Source organism: Taurulus bubalis (assembly GCF_910589615.1).
Source record: "Taurulus bubalis genome assembly, chromosome: 1".
NCBI lineage: Eukaryota > Metazoa > Chordata > Actinopteri > Perciformes > Cottidae > Taurulus > Taurulus bubalis.
In genome coordinates this window covers 38,051,796-38,076,345 of record NC_136589.1, presented here as the reverse complement: position 1 = coordinate 38,076,345, position 24,550 = coordinate 38,051,796, and the positions used below count along the sequence as shown (strand labels likewise).

General features: G+C 41.5%; 2 protein-coding genes across 3 annotated transcripts in view; both read right to left on the bottom strand.

The window, feature by feature from the left end:
- Positions 1-64: 64 nt before the first annotated feature.
- Positions 65-8,093, bottom strand: usp14 (ubiquitin specific peptidase 14 (tRNA-guanine transglycosylase)). Its single transcript, XM_079224511.1, has 16 exons — positions 7,968-8,093; positions 6,958-7,103; positions 6,429-6,461; positions 6,222-6,326; positions 3,882-3,985; positions 3,689-3,747; positions 3,468-3,598; positions 3,268-3,348; positions 3,085-3,161; positions 2,806-2,920; positions 2,476-2,541; positions 2,263-2,355; positions 2,052-2,180; positions 1,866-1,923; positions 1,200-1,307; positions 65-1,093 (listed from the first exon to the last, which is right to left on the bottom strand). The coding sequence occupies exons 1-16, from the start codon at positions 7,981-7,983 to the stop codon at positions 948-950; spliced, it is 1,467 nt and encodes a 488-aa protein (XP_079080637.1). The 5' UTR covers positions 7,984-8,093; the 3' UTR covers positions 65-947.
- A 713-nt stretch (positions 8,094-8,806) lies between these two features.
- rock1 (Rho-associated, coiled-coil containing protein kinase 1) overlaps positions 8,807-24,550 on the bottom strand; it is a 29,152-nt gene continuing 13,408 nt past the window's right edge. The window contains exons 6-33 of one of the 2 annotated variants that reach the window (XM_079214820.1): positions 24,057-24,141; positions 23,719-23,863; positions 23,380-23,518; positions 23,005-23,096; positions 21,976-22,135; positions 21,105-21,180; positions 20,923-21,011; positions 20,583-20,631; positions 20,201-20,336; positions 19,129-19,220; positions 18,767-19,013; positions 18,063-18,169; positions 17,764-17,914; positions 16,897-17,057; positions 16,599-16,783; positions 15,934-16,003; positions 15,747-15,850; positions 15,415-15,580; positions 15,215-15,308; positions 15,039-15,127; positions 14,738-14,929; positions 14,479-14,644; positions 12,657-12,727; positions 12,437-12,525; positions 12,194-12,272; positions 11,753-12,014; positions 10,968-11,175; positions 8,807-10,776 (exon numbers count right to left, since the gene is read on the bottom strand). In XM_079214820.1, the coding sequence (XP_079070946.1) occupies positions 10,725-10,776; positions 10,968-11,175; positions 11,753-12,014; positions 12,194-12,272; positions 12,437-12,525; positions 12,657-12,727; positions 14,479-14,644; positions 14,738-14,929; positions 15,039-15,127; positions 15,215-15,308; positions 15,415-15,580; positions 15,747-15,850; positions 15,934-16,003; positions 16,599-16,783; positions 16,897-17,057; positions 17,764-17,914; positions 18,063-18,169; positions 18,767-19,013; positions 19,129-19,220; positions 20,201-20,336; positions 20,583-20,631; positions 20,923-21,011; positions 21,105-21,180; positions 21,976-22,135; positions 23,005-23,096; positions 23,380-23,518; positions 23,719-23,863; positions 24,057-24,141 (3,556 nt within the window). In that variant the 3' untranslated portion in view covers positions 8,807-10,724. The remainder of the gene's footprint in view (positions 10,777-10,967; positions 11,176-11,752; positions 12,015-12,193; positions 12,273-12,436; positions 12,526-12,656; positions 12,728-14,478; positions 14,645-14,737; positions 14,930-15,038; positions 15,128-15,214; positions 15,309-15,414; positions 15,581-15,746; positions 15,851-15,933; positions 16,004-16,598; positions 16,784-16,896; positions 17,058-17,763; positions 17,915-18,062; positions 18,170-18,766; positions 19,014-19,128; positions 19,221-20,200; positions 20,337-20,582; positions 20,632-20,922; positions 21,012-21,104; positions 21,181-21,975; positions 22,136-23,004; positions 23,097-23,379; positions 23,519-23,718; positions 23,864-24,056; positions 24,142-24,550) is intronic. The other variant, XM_079214821.1, reaches the window with a different exon arrangement.

The window sequence follows — 24,550 nt, the reverse complement described above, 5'->3', positions numbered from 1 at the left end:
TTAAATAAAACTGTTTCACCATTCATTACAATCCATGCTCACATTAAAGAATTTCACATTTTGGTACAACAGTTTATTTTCATCACCTAATGAAAAAGCAACCAGTCAATAACTTATTACAGAGTTGATGGTTCTGTCTTACACATTGTGGCAGAGTTCTGGAGAAACAAAGTGATGCACTAACAGCCTTTGAAAGTCAGCAAGAACAATGTCCAGTGCTTGGTGAGTAAAACCCTCATGGTTGAATCTCAAGTCTTTATTTAACCACACAGTTCATCACAAGGCCAACCTGTTCTAGACCAGTTCCCCACACTTCCACCCCCGCCCCACCGAAAAAGCATTAGTGAAGATTTGGCAGAAAGAATCTCATCTGTCGATACATTTCAGAACAATTCCAGGAGATGATGCGAGCCAAGCACTTAAAAGACCTGAGATTGAACCCGAGTTTCCCAGAGGGCCAACAGGTGAACAAGGGCAAGTCTTTACAGTGTTACGTGAAACTCTCCAGAATACATCTGAGAAGATACAAGCCGGAATGTCAAAGACAACGGCTTGGCTAGGCATTTCTGAAAAAGTTGGTTGAATGACTAAAGAGATATTTTTGCTTGTATGATATGAGCACCTTATCAAAGGCCTTAAAAAATATACAATGTGTATAAAACATTTAATGAAACTGCAGAGCTAGACGCAATCCTCTTTCGAGGATCCAGTCCAGAGATTGCTTCTTGTCATGTCTCCATTTTCAAAGCCCATTATAGTTGAATATTTAACACCATTTGACAGAATGTGTTTTACAAGCATCCGTATTGGTTACAAAAATGAAACAAAAAAAGAAATTAAGATCATTAAATCTTTAAAGACACCAGTTGTATTGCACATCTATGCAGACAGTGCTTGTAAATGGCATTTTGTGTGTCGTCTTTGTCTTCAGAGGAAATCTTCCATAGCTACTGTTCCTCTTCAAGTATTTCCAGCCGCCGGGGGCCGTACAGTAGAACGTATGCTATATGCCAGTCCCCGCCCCCGGACAGTCGCAGGATATCCTCCGGAGACACCAGACTCACCTTGTCGTCGTCAAACTTCACCCACTCATCTGACGGATGCAAGAGACCACGGGAAACATTAAGTTCCTGAACATCTGTGTGCACTCTGGGGGATTAGGTTCCTCTGTTGTGGCCGAATGTGGAACAGCTGCTTACCTTCTTTCCTCTTGACCCATCCCACATAGTGACCTGAAGAGCTTGAGCGGCCTTGGTGCGTCAACACGGCCTGCAGGTCGTAGTAGCCGCTGTTGTTGGAGCCGAGGTCTGCGGGACGAACGAAAGAATGTCACAATTCCTTCAACCATGGCTAATAATTGACTAAAATAGACCTTACGGGTCTAGATACCAAAGTGGTGCCCGGCATTGTGGGACAATGACACATTTTGCAGGCACTTGAAAACCGTAAAAGGGATTTGACATTTCATTTCTACCTTTGGTAAAGTGTAACAAACTAGTATTAGCACATAATGAGCAAATTCTATCTGCCTTTTCAACAATAGATGTATTGCTCACGGTCAGAAATGTGGAACATTTTTAAAATCTATATGCATTTCTCGGATTCCTGCGACACCAATATGTGGCGTTTTAGCCAGACGTACTTCATTCTAATGCTGTTATAATGTACCTATAAGTACACTGATTAAAAGGATATTTATTTTTGAAGCATCAATGCCACACTACATGGATGAAGGCATACTTTTCCTTGAAAACTGAAATTGTCTTTATGTTCCAAAATGTGTATTGTACACACTGCATTAAAGCATTAAGATGAATTCACAACTACTTGTTTTCATGTGAATGTCAGACATGTCTTTTACATACCATCAGGGAATGAGAACGGCTCGTATTTCACTTTCGCGGCATCTGGCTTCTTCAACGCCTAATGCAAACGGAAAATAAAAGTGAGTCACTCTGCAGAGCTGGCATTTACACCGTATGATCGAGTGGGAGCTTTTCTAAGCATGACAAGTATCAAGACAATAAAAGATAGCAAAACAGAAGCCTTACCTTTTTCTGCTGTTGCTCTAGAGTCTGGTCCTCAAGCTCCTTGAACTTTGACCTGACTGGCAACATTTTCTCCTGGAGCTCCGCGGTGCAAAGCTCATAGACATCCAGCATGAGTGGGAACTTGACATCCTTCAAATAAAACCAGACAATATGTTAGACTTTGCATTAAATGGCCAATAATAATTGGGGATGATGGTGGCTCAAGACAAACCTTAAGGACTTTTGCATTGACGGACTCCTTCTCTTTGTAGAAAAATCGAACCATTTGAACAGTCAAGTAGGCAGGGAGACGGCTGAGTTTTGACTAGAGGGAGAGGTAGAAACCGTTCCAATATGTAAATTAACTTAAAACTCACGTTTGTAAATATAGCAGTAGGAAAAGACGCTTCTGTCGATAGAAATTACAGGCAAAGTAAAAACTTACAGATTTGATATACAGGGCATTTCTTTCCAAGGATGGAGACATTTTTGTGATTTCTTCTTGCAGTCTCTGGAGAGAGAAAAAGTCAGACATGATTTCATCCTTGTTACCCTGGAGACAAACTAGCCACGTTCCAGTTTGTCATATGTATTTTGCAGTTATAGATGTCGCTCTGGACAAACATTAAAGCAGCCAAGTCCAATTTAAAATATATTATAATATGGTACACAAAGTGCATGTCTTGCACAGTGACTTTTACCACATTTACAAGAAACTCCTTTGCTCCCGTTTTATTACATTTAAAAAACGTATTCAGGCAAGTCAGATACATACCAGTCTTAGGCCGGTTGCAAGGTACTTGACTTCTTGGTTGATGAAGCAACTGAGCTGGAGCTGGTTTTCCTTGCCCTTGATTGGCTCCTCCTCCTCAGCCTCTGTGCATTTCATACTGAACAGAAGAGTTAAGAAAAAGCCCATCGAAGTAATGAGACAGAGCTTATTTCAACGCAACCATGATACTACACACCCCTCTTCATCACCAAAACATTTAGAGACAAACCCATACTGAACCACGAAAAAGATGTGCTCAACAAATGCACACTGCAAGGATACGCAGTTTCGAATTCCACGCCGAAATACTGATCAATTAAGTTCTTCTTTGTAGAGGACGAGGCCGCGCCGCTCTCGACCTAGATAGAGGCAAAAAGGATTATTCGTCTTTAACTTACTTATCAATTACATAGTCATCCTTTCATCATAAAACACCACACGGTAAAAAAACAAAACAGGTTTTACCTCCATGGAAGTCTCTGGCTCTAAAGGCTCCAACTTTTGCTGAAGCACTCTCATCATCTGCAGCCAGCACTCGTTGGCATCCTGAGAGAACAATGCCAAGAAATGAGACCAAATCCTCATATTTCCATTCAAAGATTATAATAATAACGCAGGTACAAGATGCATATATATGAGTGACTAACTGTGGTGAAGTTTCTCACCTGCTGGAGGTATTGTCCCTGATCCCCCTTCTCAGCAAACTGCGGAAAGGCCATGTGGAGGAACTGCAGCAAAATAATGGGTGGCAGGCTAGATGAGGTCTTTTCCATGGTCTCATACAAGTCACGAAGGGCTGAGGATGAATTTACATATTCATGTCAATATGCATTCGGTAAATTTAAGACCTTCATGCCACAGGTTAACAAGTCACTGTGCTACGTACCTGCGGTGATGTATTGTGAAGGTGCATTAGCCCCTGAAGATCGCAGAGCACCTGTATACCTGGAGGGAGAGAGATGATTTCAGCAAGAGACACACAAACACACAGAAGACACAAAGATGCATTTCAACAACACTTGATCAGTATGTCAAGCTTCTGAAGATATTCTGAGACCCAGTAGGAGCAGAAAACCCACCTTCTGAGTGCAGTTTTGAGCTCTGGCACGGAGCGCAGACACTGCACTGTGGCATTCATGTAACAGGTGTTACCCAAGTTTGTCAGCCCACAAGGCAGCTCCATCTGAAAACAAAGAGGGAACGGTTCCTCAAAATGTATAAAAGGTAAAACACAGTTTTAAAAAATAAATAAGGTGCGTGTCTTCTTTGTAGTTAATAACCACCACCTTTTAAAAGGCAAATTTACACTTTGTATTGGCCAGTCATGTCATCTACTTCCAATAAGACAGATGTTACTCCCCAACCATAGGACAAAGCTAGGAAAAGCCACTTTAAATATTATAATAAAAATTGATAACCTCAATTTATACAGCACTTAATAGTATTATGAACCAGGATTAAAACATTTCTGAACTGCAATAAGGAAATAAAAATAAGAGTTTAAATAATAATAAAATATCCAATTTATAAAAAGACATAATGTAACACAATTTTTTATGACATAGTATTATATTAATTTGCATTACATACTTTATCATAACATACTATAATGTGACTTTAAATTATCACTTTAAATTATATATTTGTATCATACCATGTCATATGTTATTAGTAATACATGGAACGTATTTTGCGTAACTTAAGCTTATTTACACGTTTGTGACAATTGTACCGGGAATTCATATTAATATATCTCACCCGTTTGCTCCGGGCATCACCTCAGCTAATGAGTGTTTGAACTTGAGCTCTGTCGTGTTTGTGTTGAGCCTCGCTCTACCGCAGCTACACCCTCTCGTGCAAATATGGTCAGTCTGCTGTGTATGTTCTGTTAGTGTTTTTTTTATTTATTCATCTTAAATTACAGGATACCCGAGTTTCCATTTGTGCTAAGAAATTACAATGCTGATATGAAGAGCCATTAACATATATAATAATTAGGGCTGCAACTAACGATTATTTTAATAATCGATTGATTATTTTTTCGATTAATCAATGAATCGCATACAACATTTTTTTAAATAAAAAAAAAGCGTTAATTTCCAAGCCTTTATTCAAAAACAGAAGTGACAGTGCAAAACATCTTTAGAAAGTGCACAAACAGGTTGCTCCTTGAACATCCCTGAGCTGTTAATTAAAACAATAAAATGGACTAACACTAAAAACATACACATCTATGCTTTACATCTGCCAAATGTGAGCCCTTTTTACTGTAATTGATCCCTCCAGAGGCTGCATTTACATACCCTGCTTTATCAATATGTATGAAATACTGGGAAAGAGGGAAGCTGTACTGCTCCATATAGAGCGCCCTCTTCCTTAAACTCGTTCATTTCTGGGTCTCTTATGACCACGACGTCACGTTGTTGTCTAAGTCCAACTATGGGATTTGCTTCATTCTACTTTGAGTAAAAAAAACAAACAACCTGCAGCCAGATCCGCCGGTGTGCCGGTTTAACGTTAACGAGTGACAGCGTGAACTGAACCAGACCGGGGGGTGACGGCATGTTTCATCACGTTACGTTTTTTTACAAGCAAGACTGAACTGTAACGGAACATAACGTAACTTTAACGACAATACACAACCCAAACACGTTAGCAAACGTGATAGCAAGCTGACTAGCTTCCATTAAAAACAAGTTTGAGGAACACAAAGACGTTGATTGACCAAGACTTGACTCGTCAAAGATCTTCTATTTTTGAGAACATCACGACCTCAGCTTCTCTCGTGTCTCACTCCAATCTCAGAAATGCTGGCCGGCCAGCTGCTCTGCTCCGCTCTTTTTTTCTCTCCGCGACTTATTGCCCGGCGTAATAATCAGGCGACACAACGAATCGATAATGAAATTCATTGCCAACACTTTTGATAATCGATTTTTTAATAATAATTACATTTGTGTGAATTTCAAAGAAATGCTGGCATCGCCACAGAAAATCAAATCAGCTACTCTATTTATATTTATAACAGGACTATGCTGTGAAGAACGGAAAATGTCCATAACAAGTGAACGCAGACTAAATAGCAGCACAATATGAAGTGACACAGCGGTTTGTAGTTCATATGCATTTAGTGTTCAGTGGCATATTCCTCCTCAGTAAAAAACTAGTAGAAAGTGCCATAAATCAAAAAAACACCTTGCTGACTGCATCTTCAGAGGTCAACACAAATGCTGACATTACGAATATCCTCATTTTAAGAGGCTGATCTCCCAATAGGGACATGTACTGTATATTTATTCATTATGTTCTCTACTTGGTAACCATCACATTGAGGAAAACATGTTTACCTGGCCAAGCCAGTGCAGAAAACCATAACCTCCATGTTTGTTTTAGGCGTACTGGTAATTTTCAGGCTTACTCACCGCCGAGGCCAGCTGCTCCTCAGTCATGTCCTCCACAAACATGGGCCGAACAGCAGGTTCCTCAGGCAGGGCTTCTGCTGAGCCCATCATCAGCAGAGTCATTCCCTACAAAAAAGAATTGAAATACACAGAAATTCACGAATTTGTTCAAATACATTTAGTGGTATAAGTCTGAACTTGGAAATGCTTGTATTGTCAAATACTCACATTTTTCAGTTTAATGTTCCCCCACTCATCATCCTAGAATAAGAACAAGACATTGGTGACCTACTTAAAAACAGTTCAGGGATAAGGTTGCCACTATTTTTTTTCTTACTCCAAAGACATTCCTCACAGTTTTATTAAAAACAAAAGGCTCACTGAATTCTTACAACAACTGGGCATTGCAGTTTTCAACAAACGGGGGTAAAAAGTGAATGTGTTGGGTACCGTTTCAGCTGTAGATTAATACAAATTGAGTTATCTTGTGAATATTTACAACAGCAGGAACATGCCACTGTATGCAGAGGTGTGGCTCATTGGTGTGTTTTTAAATAGTTTGCATATAACAGATGTCATATACTCGGCGACAGGCGTTGGCTAAAGGGGAAACATTGGTTAGTAGGAACAATTGTTGGTGTTGGTCTTTTCATGGGATTAGTATACTCACAAATCATTTCACAACAACAATAAAACCTGCAGCACAGTATGTTTCTCCCATGCACTTCAGAACCAGATGACTTGTTTATGTTGGTACCTTAAGAGTGCCTCCCTTCACCATGACCTTCTGTCTGTCTGGCTGAACTCCTGACAGGGCGAAGAGCTGAGCCTTGAAGACCATGGGTGGCTCCTCAGTGTTCAACTCTATCGCATCAAACTTCTCTTTGCCCCATTTCACATTTACTGAAGAAAGAAAAAAAGACAGAGCACGTGTGAGAGTTGGGGAAAAGCCATAACTTTGCAGTCATGTATGACACAGCATTTAGTAGCCACAGTTAAGTGCTCAGCTAGCTTCAGTCCGACTGAAAAGCTGAAAGTGAAAGCATACACATACAACGGTTTGCAATTAAATTAAAAGATAGTAGCCATTTTAGTAATCCACGTAAAACGAATGCAACATTAAAACGGTCAAACACGCGTCATATCAGCGTTGTTGGTCTCCGAGAAGCCGCTGCAGTAACGTTAAAGGGCTAATAAAGTGAAGCTACACTCCTGTTTTAGCTAGCGCTAGCTTGGCTAGCAAGACTACATGAGCTAACCACAGAGTGTATACAAGAATACAAAAGGCGTGATTCTGCGATTTCATCCTGGTACACGTATTTGGCTTAAACTGACAAGGCTGCCAACCAAGAGGCTTTATATTAAATAACTGAGGTCAGTTAAACTAGTTAAACTCGACTGTCACCTGGCTAGCCTAGCTAACGTTAGCTAGCACTTAGCGTCAGAAGCTGCTTCTTTCATTGTGTCGGATGCCAGCTCGCGTTTCTGTGAACTCCACTCACTAACAGTGACTCAATGACACTTAAAGAGTGTTCCCATGTCTCTAAACATAGTTTTATTTTTATTTAAATGCCTTCACCAGTGGTCTAACGAGACTGACAGGCTGGCTACCACCGTTAGCATGCTAATTGCATATCACGCTAAAGCTAGCAGACTTAGCTAGGTTACATGTAATTCACGCTACTGCACAAAAACACGTGTAAGAGTTGACGTGTTTATTGTCGTTCACTACGGCAATTAGCGCGTCGTGTTAAAACACTACCGTACCTGTAAACACCGGCATATTTGGCAACCTTTGACTTCCTCAACTCTTTGTTTTTTTCTTTCTTTCTCCTGTTCTCAATCCACCGGGGCGCGAACGAAGCGTTGGCTAGTTTTCAGGCTGAACTTCATTCAAACAGAATGACGCTGCAACAACACGCCGAGACTTATCGATGCGTGCGGACATCTGCTAGCCGTCCTGCCGCAATAACGCACCCGAGCGCGCACACACACACAGGTCGTTGTTTGCCCAGAATACACTAATTACAGTGTTTATGAGAGGGTTGCAACACACACAACACATCTAGCAGGTGATTTTTTTCTTCTTTTTTCTCCCTTCCATTATAAAAACTCACCTGAGCCTGTGTATACCTGTTACCGATGCAAGATGGATGGATTAACCTGATGGAGAACCCACTATTCCTGTGTATACTGTTTTATTTATTTATCTAAGACACTACCGAGCTCAACATTAACTGTGTGGTAGTTTAAACTAATTCTAGAATATAGAATAAACACAAGACTGAAACACTAAAATTAGATTTTAGATTTTTGTGTAGATTTTGACACATGGAATCTCTTTAGAAAATAAAACAGAGCCCCTCTTAACAAATTAGGTGATTAAGTGCTTCTGCACTACATATTCACACATCAATTCTCAATTACATGACACCAAAAACCACTTTGCACACAATAAGCCTTGAGCTTTTTTGTGTGGCCACGTGGCTGATGCCCACTATGCCTATTTGGTAATCCAGTTTTGAGATGCACCCATGTGAAGCTTGATAATAAAAATATGAAACCCACTCACTTTCTGCAGTGAAAACTAGTATACAGTGAATGATAAAGATATGTTTATTGACATATCCATCAGTGCGGACTCCAATGCAATTAACCATGCAAATTATCCAAGACAAGAGTAGATCATAGTTCCAGTGCTTTTTTTTAACTGAACAAAAAGTTACAAATAAAAAGATTGCGGAGGTATTCCATAATCCTTATGTCGCTCTCATTATATACACTGTGGGGGTTTGCATTAACGGCACATTACCGTGTTAGAGAAATAACTTGTAATTGTTAACAAGGACAATCATCGACACTGGTGGTCTCCATGTAGGTACACCATCCTGAAATCTGTCTTATGATATGAACCGAGTATAGGGACTTTCTTTTGACACGCTATCTCTATTGCAATGTGTCCATAAAGAGGTAATCTAATATATATATATATTTTATATATTCAAACCAGAGAGAAGAAGTTCCGATAAAACCACAAATGCATGGCAATTTCTTAAAAAATAAATGGAAGAGTTACGATTTGTCTTGTTTTGGAGGAAAAAAAACAACAACAGATATGGCAGTGAAATCAATATCCAAACGTTAAGGCACTAGGTGGGCCAATTGCTACACCTGTTTAGTCTACAAATAATTTACAATTCAAACAGTGCAGTTTTACATTTGTTAACTTAATGTTTTCCTTTTGAACCATGTATCTATGAATCAATGTAAGGCAATACATTACAAACAACAACAAAAACAATACAAGAAAAAAAAAATGAACAGAATGTACCAAATAAACAGAAAAAAATCTATTACGTTTTAGGACTCCTATATGCCATTACAATGGAATATTCCGTATGGCTTGGAGCAATAAAAATAATTATAATAAAAATAATGCATAGATTTAAATGACGATCTTGCATGCTCCTCACTCAATACTCAAAACATCTAATACTTATGTCCCAATACTCTGTCCCAAACCTGATAAGTGACTTGCAGAGCGATAAGAATAAAGGCAAAAGGGCCAGAGATATTCAATAAAGGCATCAGTCATTTTCATTTGACTGGAAACAGAAGCATGCTTGCATTTAGCTTCAGTATCTGTGGGGTGGGGGAAAATAATAATAATTACAACATAGATATTCATTTTCCACCCGAGTCACTGCAGATCCGCAATCCCTGTATGACAGTACCTTAAACTGAAGACATACTTGCAGGAGTCCCAGCAAAACCCCCATTTATCTTCCCATTTCCATCATAACTGTCATAATATGAAACACAGAACGTCTCCATGACATGAGTCCCTCTATCACGCCACTGTCCATCTTAAGTCCAAGACGAGTGTGCCATCTTCTGGTAGAAATGGAGAGCTGCGAGTCTGTTGCGTTGAGATGGGTTATCTCTTGAATGTGGAAAGATGGCGGAGCCGGGTTTTAGGCCTCATGTCCATGATGCCTTGTGTCTGATATGTGTTGCAATTTTCCAGCGCTGGATATTTATTGATATATTCTTTCTTTTTAATGAAATTTCTATGTAAAACAGGTTTCTCCGTTTTTGAGGATGAGGAAGGAGGGAAAGTTTAGAGTCCAGAAAAAAAATCCAAACCGTTCAGATGGTTAGCTGAAACAAAACAAAAACAAAAAGACAGGTGTCCAGTAAAAGAGATACATATCTTTGCCTGGGTTAGTAAGCTAATCAGAGTCAACATACAACAGAAAAGCTGGTTTACAGACACTGCAACACCGTTAACACCTGTGACAGGTAATGTAAAAATCCTTTATGTGGGCCATTCTAATGAAGAGTTGCATAGTAAGTCCATGTTAGTTAGTGAACCCAACAACACATTAGTGCCAATTAGAAAAATCCCAAGTGTCAACTGGAAAGAGCCCAGGAGTCAACCAACCAACCAGGAAGTGTCTCGTGTTAAAAACACCAAGTTACACAGTTAATAAATAGACAAATTTAAAGCTGGAAAAGTTCCTGTCAACAAGTGCTGGATGTTGTGTCTGCTGCTTGGAGAATGGACTGCGCTCTGCTACAACACAGGAGACAAACAGCAGGTCACGCGACTGACTTGACCACAGCTCAGCCCACCAGATGGGATATAATAAGACTTTTGACTGCAGCACACCCTCACTCACTGCCTAAAACAACAGCACAGGGCCTTATTGTATGTCATGCAATCAACTGAACAGCCTAGACATCAGCTACACATTGTCAAGTTACCTCAGTTTTCCTGTATTGCTTTTAGGGTTCTTGCGGAAGGACTGGTTGGGTCCAGAGCGAGTGGACATGGAACGAGGCGAGGCTCTTGAAAATGTGGACGGCGGGGTCTTGGGAATCTTCTTCCCGAGGTGGCCGATCCATTTCTTCTGCTCATCCTGGGTCAGAGCCAGCAGGAGCATGTCCCGGGCAGAGGTCACATCGTAGTTTACTGCGGGGGAGAGTGTCGGAGAGCAAGAATCAGTTCTGACAAATAGGACCTCAAAACTACCCTGCATGTCACTTCTAAAAATAGCTTGTTTTGCCCGATCAACTAATTGTTTAAGCTTCGCCCCACATTAAAGTTAAAGTTACGGGTGTGGCTACATTAACGGTCATAACTCACTGGACATACTGCTACTTAAAATCAAATAAACTGACACGAAAGTGTTATGCACCGTTAAGAACATTAAGTGGCAGCTAAATGACTCGCACACACTTTATATGAATTCATATTTCTACTTATTTTTAAAAATACCTTGTTGGTAGCAATATCTAATGTCATATTAAAGGGTGTTTGTGAAAAAAGAAAAGAAAATGTGTTGTTGGTTTACAAGAAAACTCCCAACGGAGCTTTAGGTTTTAAAAAAAAAAAAGCAGCAAGTAACTCATGTGCCACGGGTAACTTAAACTCATTTAGAGTCATTGTGAATATCACACAATTCACGTTAAGTACTGGAAAATGATAGCTCGATAAAAATATGAAGTGTTTGACCATCATCAACAGCTTAGACTGCCAAGGATAATACCTTTGCAAGGAGCAATAACGTCCTCCTTTTTGTCGAGATGGTCCTTGTGGCACTTGACGTGGCAGCGGCGACACTCTAGGGCCGGTGGCGGCTTGAAGACGTGCCACAGAGGCTTGGAGCAGGCCTCGCAGTTGGAAGGGAAGTGATATAGCGTGGGGATGAACTCGTGGCCTTTGTGTGGGAGACAGTTGGTCTTGTCGCCCTGAGGGACCGTCTCCATGTCCGCCTCCTTCCTGCACTCTCCCTCGTTGGCGTAAAGAATCTGACGACAGATGGAGAAGAGGCCAACGTCAAAACAAATCAGACCTAAAAAAGAAGCATTTTTGTGGCCGAGCAGAGTTTCACGGACTCAAACTTGACATTTTGACATCAGAAATACAGGCAGAATGCAAATGTGAAAAAAATCCAGAGAAATCTCCAGAACAGGAAGGAGCCTCCGACCTGGAATATCCTTGGAATCTCTTCTGTCTCCGCTCGGTAAACGTCTCCTTGAGTGACTGGTCTCACATGAAACAGTTTGCTGCACAAGAAGGAATACAATTTGTGATTACATATAAATAACGCTGTAACCTTTACTAATCTGTAAACACAACCCCTGCAACATGACCTTTGTGGACATATTCTTTTCTTGCAGCCGATATTTTTCAGAAGAAATGTGACCGTCCAAAATAACTAAATACTTACTCGATATCTAGTACCATTGAGGGGTTGGATTGTTCCTTATCCTGCTCATCGTTGTAGAACAGAATCTTCTTGCTGCTCACCACCACATACTGTAAATATCAAAAAGGACAATGAGAGGAAGACAGAAATTGCCCTCAAGGGGTTTGCGGCATTCTCAACAAACGGTTACAGACTTGGATGAAAAGCAGGTGTGCAGAGGAAACGGCAAATAAAAACATACCTGCTTCCTCCAGCCGTATCGCTTGATATTAGCACGGTTAGGAATCGACAGCCAGCCCTCCAATCTGGATTCTGAAAAGCAGCCCAGATGGAACAGAACTTACAAATCTATGCAATGAATGAGACACACTGTGGAAAAAGGCCATGCAGTGTTTAAATCCAAACACAACTGGGGAAAAAAAAAAAAAAGTTAACGGACAAAGATCAGAATTGTTTCAAAAACACCAAGTGAACCCCTTTAGGAGTTCTGCCAGCGTTAAGGTAACTGCAGTGATTAGAGAGGAGTTTAGATGTCCCATGCTGCCTCTACACACTCCCCATGCAGGAGGAACATATTAGACATGGTAAGTCCTGGTAAGTCCCACGGGAGATTATCATTTTAAATTTAGGCAATTTTTCCAGCAAGAATTAGCATTGCTTTTCTCTGAATTAGCTTGATCACTCCTTTCATTAGAAACAACCATGTGCATTGCAGGTTATATCCAATTGTCTGGTGCTAAAATTATAATTTCAAGTGCATGCAGCTGAGAACAACAGAAGTTAAATGGGAGGAGTGAACCAAGAGGGGCTTGTCATCTAAATGTGACACTGTGAGGGAGATCGCCGTGTCCAAACGAGCAGTACTTCTAGGTGAACATGCCGACAACAAAAGAAACAATAAGGGTGTGAAGTGTTTGGTGCCATGAATTAAAAAAAAAAAAAACAGGCTTTTCAGTTTCAAGACACATTTTGAAAGGTGCCGAGTGTGAGTCGGTAAACCTCACACAGGGCGTAGTCTAGTAGGATGGTAACCTCTGATCTGATGTGGTTACCCTACCGTTGGGGCTGATCTTGTGTGACATTAGGCAACTTCACTTGCTTAATGTCAAGATCTTTGCTTAAAATCAAGTTAAAGTTTGCCTTATTCATTATTATTTTTTGGTCAGACAATTTGGACAGATATTTTTTTTCTCTCCACTCCATCAGACGTCTTTCAAAAGTTTTGTTGAATTCCCCCAAAAGAGAGGGGGTTGTCACCCCTGGTAAAAAAACACTTTCAATACAACCAAGGGCTAAAAGACACAAACACATCAGCTGCAGCACAGGCCAGGCAAGAGGGGGCTCGTCCACCCAGTTACTCACAGGGGGGAAAGGAATAGACGTTACAAAGATAAGAAGAGAAGCGACTGGACATGAGGGAAATAAAGAGAGAATGATTTAACCACAGACACCAACATGTACGAGAACAGACCTAGAACGAGGCATGTTTGTGAATAAAAGATAGAGGGAGGTACTATCATGAATTCTGAACAGATGGTAATCATCGTGCAGCGGCAGGTCTGGTAATGTGACTTTAAAATGCCTCAGGTATTCAACATCAATCAACAGCTGCTAATGACGTCTCAAATACACACACGCACTGAATCAATACTTTAACCAGCCTGAAAGCAAAGATTAAACACTCCACACAAAGAAAATGGAGAACAAAAACAGGGAAACGGACCAAATTCTGAGCATTTCACAAGCATTCAAACTCATACATATGTTTAGTGGAGGTTTAACACTAGGTCCTGGCTATTTATATCAGTTTCCTGTGAAACACTTTTTAAAGTGTTGCACACAAAGGATGTCTTTAGGTACACTGTATGTTTACTGTAACCAAAACCTGGGAAGTCAAGATTTGTAACACATGTTACAAGGAAATACAATGATACTTTACATCTTTCTATGCAATCCCCAGACTATTTAGATCTTTTTAAACTGAATGCTGCATTTGGGACTTGAGTGTCTTGTGTGCAGTGAGAGCAGCAGCAGTGTGCACTTCGGCCCTGGGGTGACCCTACCTGCGATGTTGCTGTCCGTCTCATCGGTCTGCAAGCTGGTGACACTAGAGTTATCCATCCGCTGCTGCAGGTCGTTCAGTTTCTCCCGAAGCTGCTCGATGTCGCTCTCCTTGCTGTCCAGCTGCATTTGCAGCTCGTTGCGATACGTGGATTCCTCTGCCAGTTGCTGTTGGGAGCGAAGCCGGGAGATGCGGGTTAAAAAAAAACACCAAGGACTTTGGAGTTTCCTCGACTCGACTCTGGAGCATCTTTGACTCACCGCCTGCATCTCGCCCAGCTCTTTCTGGTACTTGATGGCCATGTGGTTAAACTTCTCTTTCTCCTGGTTAAGTTCCAGCTGGAGCTTGCGGTTCTCCTTCTCCTTCTTCCGCAGGTCGGCAGTACTGCCCTTCTTCTTCTGGTCCAGCTTCATGTCCTTACGGTTCAGGATCTCTGCCAGCTTGTTCACCGCCTGATTTAATGAAAGCAGTTTAAATGGTTGAAAAGCATCCGTCGCCATTCTCCACTCGGCATTACTCGTGTTTGCAAATACCTTATGGCAATTTTTTTTGCATCTTTACCTGAATCTTGAGTGTGCGCTCTGTGTTGAGGACCTTCTCATAGTTGGTCTTGATTGCATTTACAATCTCTTCCTTTTGAGCTATATACTCTATCAAGAAAAAAAAAGGGTCTCAGCTTGTGCAACAACATATTCACAACGCAGCAAAAGACATTAAGCTCAACAAAGGGACAGTACCTTCATCCTTAGTACTAAGCGTCTCACTTAGCTCCGCCTTCTCTTTGCTGAGGTTCTCCACATCTTTGGTCAGAGTTGTATTGGATTCCTCAAGCTGCAGAGAAAAGTCCATATTATCACGTTTTCCACTTAGAATGTAGAGAATAAATGCATTTGCATGTCACTAAAGATTATAATAACACACTGTTGGATTTGCATACCCGAGCAATAGTAGACTCCTTTTCCCCAATGTCTTGCTTATGTCTACTGGTTGCCTTTTTGTTCTCCTGGCTGAGCTCAAAGTACTGCTCCTCCTGCAGCGCCCGGGCGAGCTGCTCCGACTCGGCCTTGGTCACAGTCAGATCCAGCTGGGCGGACAGGGAGTCCCTTCGTCCAAGATCAAACAAATGTGATATGTTTTTTTGTCTCTTCAGCCATTTGTTATCACAGGACCACAATAAAACTCATAAAACATAAAACCATGAGCTGATATTTGGGTGGTTACGTCAATAAAGTGATGGCCTTGAGGCTTGAATAGAACTGATTGTCTTACCGTTCACTGCACAACTCGTGCACCTTTTTATGAGCCTCTTGTACCTGCCGATTCCTTTCCTCAATCTCCTCTTTTAGTTCCTTGACCTGAGTTTTGTAAAGCGTCTGATGGAGGGCAGAGAGATAGTTAAAGCCAGTGGCTTTCACATTTAATAAAGAGGACCGAGACATTGTGGACTTATACTTACAGAAAAATACTGTTCGGCCTCGAGCTGGTCCTGAAGTTCCCTCATCTGTCCCTCATTGCCTCTGTATTGTCTGTAAACACGTCAACCAAACACATTCAATGATTTATTTTCATTTCTTTAATACATCGTTGTATCTAAGCTGAGCTATAAGCTAATTTTACACACTCGGTGTACTTTCCAAACGGTCGTAAACATAACTAGCACCACAACCAGCAGCACTGGCTGCAGCACTAGCCGGGGGATTAGCAATGGAGTGGATGGAGCTGGACGCTAAACTCTAATCCTTTGATGTAAACACTGTTGCAGAACAGCTTTGGCATGGTCACCCCTCTAAGCTGGAATAATAGCACTATTTTGAAAATAGCATGCAATTGTAAGGCAATTTACACCTTGACTTGCAAAGAGCATTACACGGCAGAAACAGAAAATTAGAGCTCCTGGCTGGAGCAGCTGCCAAGTTATTTCCGAGTAGTATAGAGTGGCACAATGGCGTAAGCAACCTCAAATCCTCCTATTGTTCTGGTAGACATAACGCATTTATTTATAGTATTTATTATATTTGCTATTCTGTTTATTTTACTCACATTGCATGCAGACAACCTACAATGTAATTAGACAAAATATGCAGCATTACATAAAAATAAAAGTGCATAAAGGCCACTCACTTGGTTAGCTGTGCCAGCTGGAACTCCAGCGAGCGTTTACTCTCGAGTGCCGTGTTGATCTCCTGTTTGAGCTGCTTCTCTGAACACCTCAGACGGTCCACGTCCTGCATGCGGCTCTTCAGGTCTTGCTGAGACTGGACGCGCTTGCTCGACTCTTGTTCTCCCTGTATCTGCAGATTCTTCACCTGGGGAAGGACGACAACAGGGAGGTGAGATATATCTGACGCAAGGCACACAAAATGCTGAACAAAAAAGCATTGTTCGTTGATACTGCCAGAGTGGGAGGAGGTGTACATACCTCATCTTCCAGCCTTTCTTTTTGCTTCATCAGCTGCTCCATCTTCTGCACAGACTGCTTGAGGTCAAACTCTAACATTGAGCACTGCTTCTCAACCTCCACGACCCGACTCTCCGCTCGCATCCTTGAGCCGCTCTCCTCGGACATCTTCTGCTTAACAGCTGGAGTAGGACAGTGACAGACAAATGGTCAAGTCATTGTTCTACAAAAACTCCATCAGCAAGAACCAATGTGATGGAACAGGGATTAATACAAATCTGATTATCAGTCGCTAATGAGTATTTTCCCACGTTTTTTTCTTCTATTTCTGATTACTAAAGGAATACACTGAGGAGTAATTGTTCTAAGGGGATTCTTTCAGTAAATTCCACTCTGTATTTGTAGCTGGAAACATCCTGTTTGTGCATGCGGGGCAATAAAATCCAGATGAAAATCGGAATTTCAGACGAGAATCAGTAACAATAATGAGCCTGAACTATTTGCAGGAGAACTATCCTGGAACCAATCGGCTTTTTCCAGCATGTTCAAGGTAAAAGGCAAAGACATTTTTATTGAAAAAGCTCCTTCAGAGTCCTGCTTTAATATGCAATGAGGCGCTGTCCTGACATGCTGCCCACTTACACTCCCTGAATTCCTCCCACCCAAACATCCCCTGCAGGTGAGTCTGATCAGATGGCAAACAAGAAAGATGAAACAGTAAGAGCAAGATGAGATCTGAAAGAAAGTAATTAAAGTGAAGGCGGGAGAGGCAATAAGAACGAAGATACAGAAGTTCAAGTAGGATTCGAGAAAAATAGGACAGCAGAAAGAAAAAGCTGAGATGGAAAACAGCAGAGTGGGACATGCTGCGGCACAGGACTGGCATACCAGTCATAGCAGCTGATTTGGCCTCTTCGATAGATTCATATTTGTCAGTGAGCTGTCCCCGCGTAACCCCGTGCTCAGTCTGTTCCTGCTCCAGACGCTGCTGCAACGTCTTCAGTTTGTAGTTCAGGTCGATCTCCAGGTTGTTTTTCTCCTGTGGGGAGGGGCAAAGACAACGAGACGACATGAGGGCAAGCTGAGCACACAGCTGTACACAAAATAACAGCAATTCCAGAAATTCGACAGGGTGGAAGCCCATACATATTTGGACAAACACAACTACTTGTACTTCTTGTGTATACCTTCTCCAGGTTGTTGCTCCTCTCCTGAGACTGTTTGCGCTCTGACTCCACTTTGGAGAGGCTGTGCTTCAAGTTCTTGTTGTCCTCCTGCAGGCTGGCCATCCTCGCTGAGAACGGACCATAAAGACACATCGTCACTTTCACGGTGCTTATGACATGAAGCTGGCATTGTATTAAAATGTCGAGAACTTTCACCACAGAAAACATCTAATACTTGATTGACATACTGTTTTTTGTTTTTTTTTACTGTTCTGAAAGTGACTCCGATTCCTCTCCATCGGAGTCCCTCCTTCCCCACTAATTCTATGACTTTCAGAAGCTTGCCCCCATTAAAAGATAGCCTGCCGACGGATAAATCAGAGACTGATTTGACTGCTGTAGGTGTTGTCAGCACTTGGGCTCGTCTCACACATCAGTGGAAGACTGAATGATGGTTTCTATTATGGAAATTTCTACAGCGGTCTCAAATGTCTGAATGAGACTAAGATTAAAAGTTATTTGAAACCACACTGAGCTGGTTTAATATATTCAAATTCTGCACTCTTCTTTAAAATTAGCTACTTCATACACCCCTGTCTTTGTCTTTAAACGGACGTTTTTCTTACTCTGTTGAGATATATGTCAAACAAGATTATGGATCCTGATGGTTTTTAGCGCATTTGCATGATGTCAGTATCATCATCATCTGTGTGTCAGTGGATCACCTTGCAGCTCCATGATCTCCTCAGAGCCCAGGCTGTAGTTCCTCCTCTCCGAGTCCAGGGAGCTTTGAAGAAGCAGGAGCTCCTTCTCCAGCTGGGCCTTCTCACCGTCCGCTGCGCGGCTCCTCTCCTGCAGCTCGCGGTTCAAGCTCTCCAACTGGCTCATGGACTTGGCCATCTCCGTGTGGCTCTTCCTCAGTCTCGCGGCTGTGTCCGACTCTGCACGCAGGAGGTCGTTGGCCTCTTCCATCTGTCAATCAAAACAGACGAGCAGGAGGGAAAATTAAGTTTCATGTATTGTCCTCCACTAGTCCAGACTGTGTGTGTGCGTATGTGTTTGTGTATTTATGCATGCATGTGCCTACCTGGTTCTGCAGCTGGACAATCTTGTCATTTGATGCCTGAGCGTTCTGGTTGATCTTCCTCATGTCTTCAAGTTGCTCCTTTAAAGTCGACACTAGAACATAAAAACAGATTGAACATTTTATAATGCTGCGTTTGTTTGGCGTTTAAATAATCTGAAAAATATGTAGAACAACTAAACGGAAAGTCTGCAAAACTTTGGTCCACGACTTGCTGAGTTGACGTCAGTTACGCAGAAACATGGCGGACGAAATTTCATGTTGGGTTGATGGCAAGAAACGTTTTATTTATTCAAAATGTTTCAATTATTTGCTTACATATAATTTGCATCATGGTATTAGGTTGTAAGCACTAGTTTCTGTCCGCGTAAAATAACCTAGATTAGTTGGAAAAGTGATTTCTTAGCATTTAAACTGGTAACAAGGTAAAAGTAATATTTTTGTGGCTTTAGGGAATGTACTGGTGCAGAAACAAGTCGGGACAAAATCACTAATGTAAAGCTTCAAACTGTTTTGGTTCAAACTGCAAATTGTTTCAGCATACTTGGATATCAGCGATAAAATACATCTTCCTTATGGGGTCCATGCCGTTTCCACACTACAATTTAAATCTCATAAACACACCGAAGTCAGAAGAGTGACTTCCCAGCTCAGGAAATGGGACCATGCGAGGAGCACATGAATGCACCATGAGCTCCCATTTAAACCCCAAACATAAATCAGGCCACACGACATGCAGCGCATATCTAATCTTCAACTCTGACAGTGTATTGCTTGGTAATCCACTTAGTGCTGTCTTCTGTTGCAAATGAATGGGAAAGGCAGACGAACATGAGCATGGAATAACAGTTAACTAGATCTGTAGTTGGTCGGTGAGCAGGATGAAGGTCACACCGGGATACCAGCTAATCCATTTGGGGGCATAACGTCTTGACCAGATCAAGTGATACAGAGAGCGTAGGGCATTAACTTGAAACAAAACTCAAATACCGACTGCTTCCGTGCCTCACTCTGCAATTACACTTTAATTGCACAGTGTCTGAATCATACGTCAGGAGCACCTCATTATCTTTACCCTCATTCTCCAAATTGCGCCTCTTCTCCGCATCCTGGTCAGCTTTTCTTTGGTACTCTGTGAATCTGTGCTGCAGCATGAGCTTGTCCTTCTCCAGCAGAGAAATGCTGGCCTCCGAACTCTTCCTCAGGTTTGTCTGTGGCAAGGAACAAGAGAGCAGCTGTGATGTGGCAGGAAGAAACCAACTCGTAATCTGGCCGCTGAAGAGCCATTTAGTCAACTTCGTCGTTTGATTCCATCATCACACTTTTTAGATGCATTACCAAAACAAAAGCTGTAGATGCAGTTTACTTGTATGGATATAAGTGCAATCAAAGAAAATATAATAATAATATATAAAAAAATAGTATAGTGTTGAGAGAAGAAAAAGACGGCCTTTAACCTCTTCATCCAGGTCCTTTATGATCTTGTCCATCTTGGTGTTTGATGTCCTGAGGAGAATACAACAAACACATAACTACATTGAATATCTATATAAATAAAAAGCTGATGTATATTGCTGCGTAGAAAGGTCTGGTTTACTCTTTTTAAACAATGAAGAAAAGACATGCGTCTAAGGGGAAAAGAACGTGTTGGCACTGTAACTCATCTATAATTGTTGCATTTGCAAACTTAGTAAGTAAATATGTACCCGTCTATGAGACTTACAAATTTGCATCTGGTCTGTGCTTTGACTGTTAGGAGCTTCCCTTTTGTGATGAATAAAATTATTTTTTCAATACCTGCATTTCTGCTCCAACTCATCCTTCAGCTGCATCTCACTGTGGAGCTGCTCCTCCAGCTGGTAAATCCTTTTCTGAAGGTTCTCCAGCTAAAGCAGACATAAAACAATCTTAGATTTTTATATTTACAGACAGATTTTGCAGGTACTTGCATGAAGGGAAATCAAATAAATTCAGCTTACATGACTCTTGTCTTCCTTTGTGGAGCTGCTACGTTTGTCACTGGTCTTTGTGGTGGTGCTGGAGCTGCGCAAAAGGCTGGAAACAGAACACATTTAATTATTGAAACATAATCACAACAGTTATATTAAAACCTCTCCTTGAAGAGAAAACTAAAAACTGGCAGCGTCCGAAATGACATACAATTCACTACATACGCGTGTGTGAATAAACAGTTTTGTGTATCTTTTTGGACGTACTACAATGTAACCGTCACGTCACTTCCTGAGAACCGCTTTGCTGGATGGAGAAGCGTAACCACGGTAACCCAAGCCAACATCACTACAAACTATAATTTGTGAAAATCATTCCCAAAATATATTTTGCTTAGGTTAGTGAACTTAAATTGAAGCTTTATTGACGTCACTATCGTCTGTTGTGAACATCGTCATCACTACCGCATTGCATTGTGGGATAATCATGTCGCCGTAGTGTCCAGTGTTTGTATACTGTAATATTTCACTAGAAATAGTATGCAATTTGCATAATATTGGTTTCATAGAGAGGTTTTGGACATTAAAGTGTACATTTTGCTTGTCAGAGCAGACTTTATAATTGACTTTGAAAGCGAGCAGCTCATGTCCCCAAAAATGTACTAAACTTCCAGAGGCTACGGAAATAACACAATGTTATTCTAAATCAAGGCGGAGTTCTCCTTAAAGACTTGGAACAATACAGACTGAACAAATCATCATGTCATCTTCACTACAGAGCACGTCAAGCTAAAAGTCCTAAATTTTTTCATATATCTGCAATTATGTGGGCAATTTAGTCTCACAAGAAGTTGAACCAACAACCCTGCACATCGATTATGAACACGACTGGCAGACTCACTGCTGACTGCTGTAGTAAGTGAAGCCTACGAAGGGGAGCTGGTTGCCCACAAAGGCCTTTGGTATGGGGAAGGTCTCCTCCTCTCCACGATCCTCCTCGATGTCATCGAAGTTACTGGTGTCGACGTCACTGCTCAGCTCGGGCACTACTGGGGCAGCCGCTACACAGGGCACGAAAAGATGGAAGATTCATAAACAGATAAATAGAGTTCATTACGTTTAATAAGTCACTGTGTATTAATGGCATAGTCCATGATTCAGCCAGAATGTAAAACATAGGTTACAGAAGAGACGCAAGTCAAGGTCTGTAAACCACCAAAACGTTCATTCTTTTATCATTAATTATACATGCTAATGTATCTGTAATGTACATGCTTAAAATGGTCAATTCATCCAAATCGTGAAAAACATTCTTTGACTTTCTCTTCTGCCTTTTCAATAGATCTTGTATTTCTTTAACTGCCATAACTGTATTTTGAAGTAGATGACCTTCCAGTTGGATAAAAAGACACAGAAACATGTGTTCAACTTTCCTCTGCAGACTTTTTCTGGATCACAGATCTCTTTTTTTAAAACAAGGGAAACCAGCCAGCTAGCAGAGCTGGTCAGCCAGTGGAACGACAGGCGTGGCCAACACTAAAGTGCTGACTTCAGCCTAGTAAAGTATTAAATATAAAGCCACTAAAGAACCGACTATAGCTCCTGGATTTAGCCCTACATTTCTAATCTCTCTCTGCTCCAGCGTCAATCCCGGTGCATTAACATTTGCGATGGACTGCTTCCCCTGTTGGCCTAAAAAAAAAAAAGAGGCTGCGCTGCCAATTATTCCTCTGAGCAGGAATCACGTTCGGTCTTGGAAAGGCTACTGAATGAATGGCTCGTCTACAAGAATTTCCTGCAAATGTCTGCGGTAGGTCAAATGGAAAACAGGAATCGCTGGCTGCATGATGAAAGGAACAGTGAGCCGAATGGCAAATGAAACTGGAGGTGTGAAAGTAATCCGTAATCTTAACAGTGAGCGTGTTCTTACTCTCTCTGATGTTCTCCCATGTCCACTGGTCATTCTTGAAGAAAGGATGCCTCTTGATCTCATCCACACCATTACGGCCAAGTCGAACATCCCTGTAGGGGGTCAGCAAGGACATGCTTCGTTTGATTCTCGGTCATTTCAACAGTTATGTGTGTGCTTCTCATAACACCGGCAGAAGCAGTTATTCAATTCAATTAAAATCGAAAGCACAGATGCACATCTTCTACGTTATTATGTATATGCCACTCAAGATTTTCCCCCCCGCTGACGGTCGTCTGAGACGGGAAACAATCAATGCCCAAAACACGGAGGGGGTATACTGATAGGACCCCACTTCAAGTGTCACTTCCAGTGCTTAGTAGTTCGCTATCTAACCTGTCAGTCAGGAAAGCACAGATGAGATTCTTGGCGTCATTGGAGATGTCGCTGTCGTCGGGGAAGGTCAGGGCATTCTTGTGGTTCATAATTTTGCTGTAGGTCCCCACCAGGGAGTCTGCGTAGAAGGGAGTGTCGCCTGTACACAACAAACAAGAGCCATGGGTTACTGTTATGTCCACAGTAGGAACCAACGGCATGAAACACGCATGAACAAAATGTCTTGTATAATGGAGGGAAAGGTAGAAATTATTCAGGGCCTTTGTTGTTCTTGATCAACTCCGTTCTATCAATACGATTTATGACAGGTGTTTAGGAAATATGTAATCAAAAACTCACCGACTAGCATTTCGTACAGGAACACTCCCACTGACCACCAGTCACACTCTCTGCCATAATAGCCGTCTCCTCCTTGGGATTTCAGTACCTCAGGCGAAATGTAGTCTGGAGTTCCCACTGCTGTGTCACATCGTACCATACCATCCTGAAGAGGAGAAACATTAAAAAAAAAAATTACAAAATCATTGGTTTTATCATGAATCCCACTAAAGGACTATAGTGTTTTTCATAGAAATAAATGAATTACCATTATAACCACTAGCTATTGCATGCTTAAATGTTATCACCACATACATTATAAATATTTTTATTATGGCGACAGAAAATAAATGTGACACCTTGTTCATTTTCATGCAGGTCCCAAAGTCTGCCAGTTTTAAATGGCCCGCTTTGTCCAGCAGCATGTTATCAGGCTTCACGTCCCTGAGAAAGGCAGAAATACAGCGACATCAAACACACATGTACAACACCCCAAAACAAAAAATAAACCTCAAGCATTCAATAAGAAAACAAAGTCGCTTTGCATGCATTTTATTGGGGGGAAAAAACAAGCAGCAATGACAGCTGCATGACACCTATAGTCAGGCGAACACTAGCAAGGAACTAGCATTTATGCTAAAACGGTCCCTCTGAGCCTGGACTTTCTGCTCATTACAAAGCCCCTGTAGATCATAGGTCGCTACCACACCCTCTAGAGCCTACAGCATACCTCAGCTGTCAAGCACCATAAATGATAAATGGTTTTACACCTTCCCTTTGGAAGAGGCTCCAGAGGCAATTCCAAGCCTGGCGATGACTTAACTGCCTGACAGATGTCAGAAATCACATTTTC

Coding starts and splice junctions, on each gene's coding strand:
- usp14 (XM_079224511.1), bottom strand. Junction 1,924..2,051: donor TAGAGCAACAGCAGAAAAAG/GTAAGGCTTCTG, acceptor CGTTTGCATTAG/GCGTTGAAGAAGCCAGATGC. Junction 1,094..1,199: donor ATGGGTCAAGAGGAAAGAAG/GTAAGCAGCTGT, acceptor TGCATCCGTCAG/ATGAGTGGGTGAAGTTTGAC.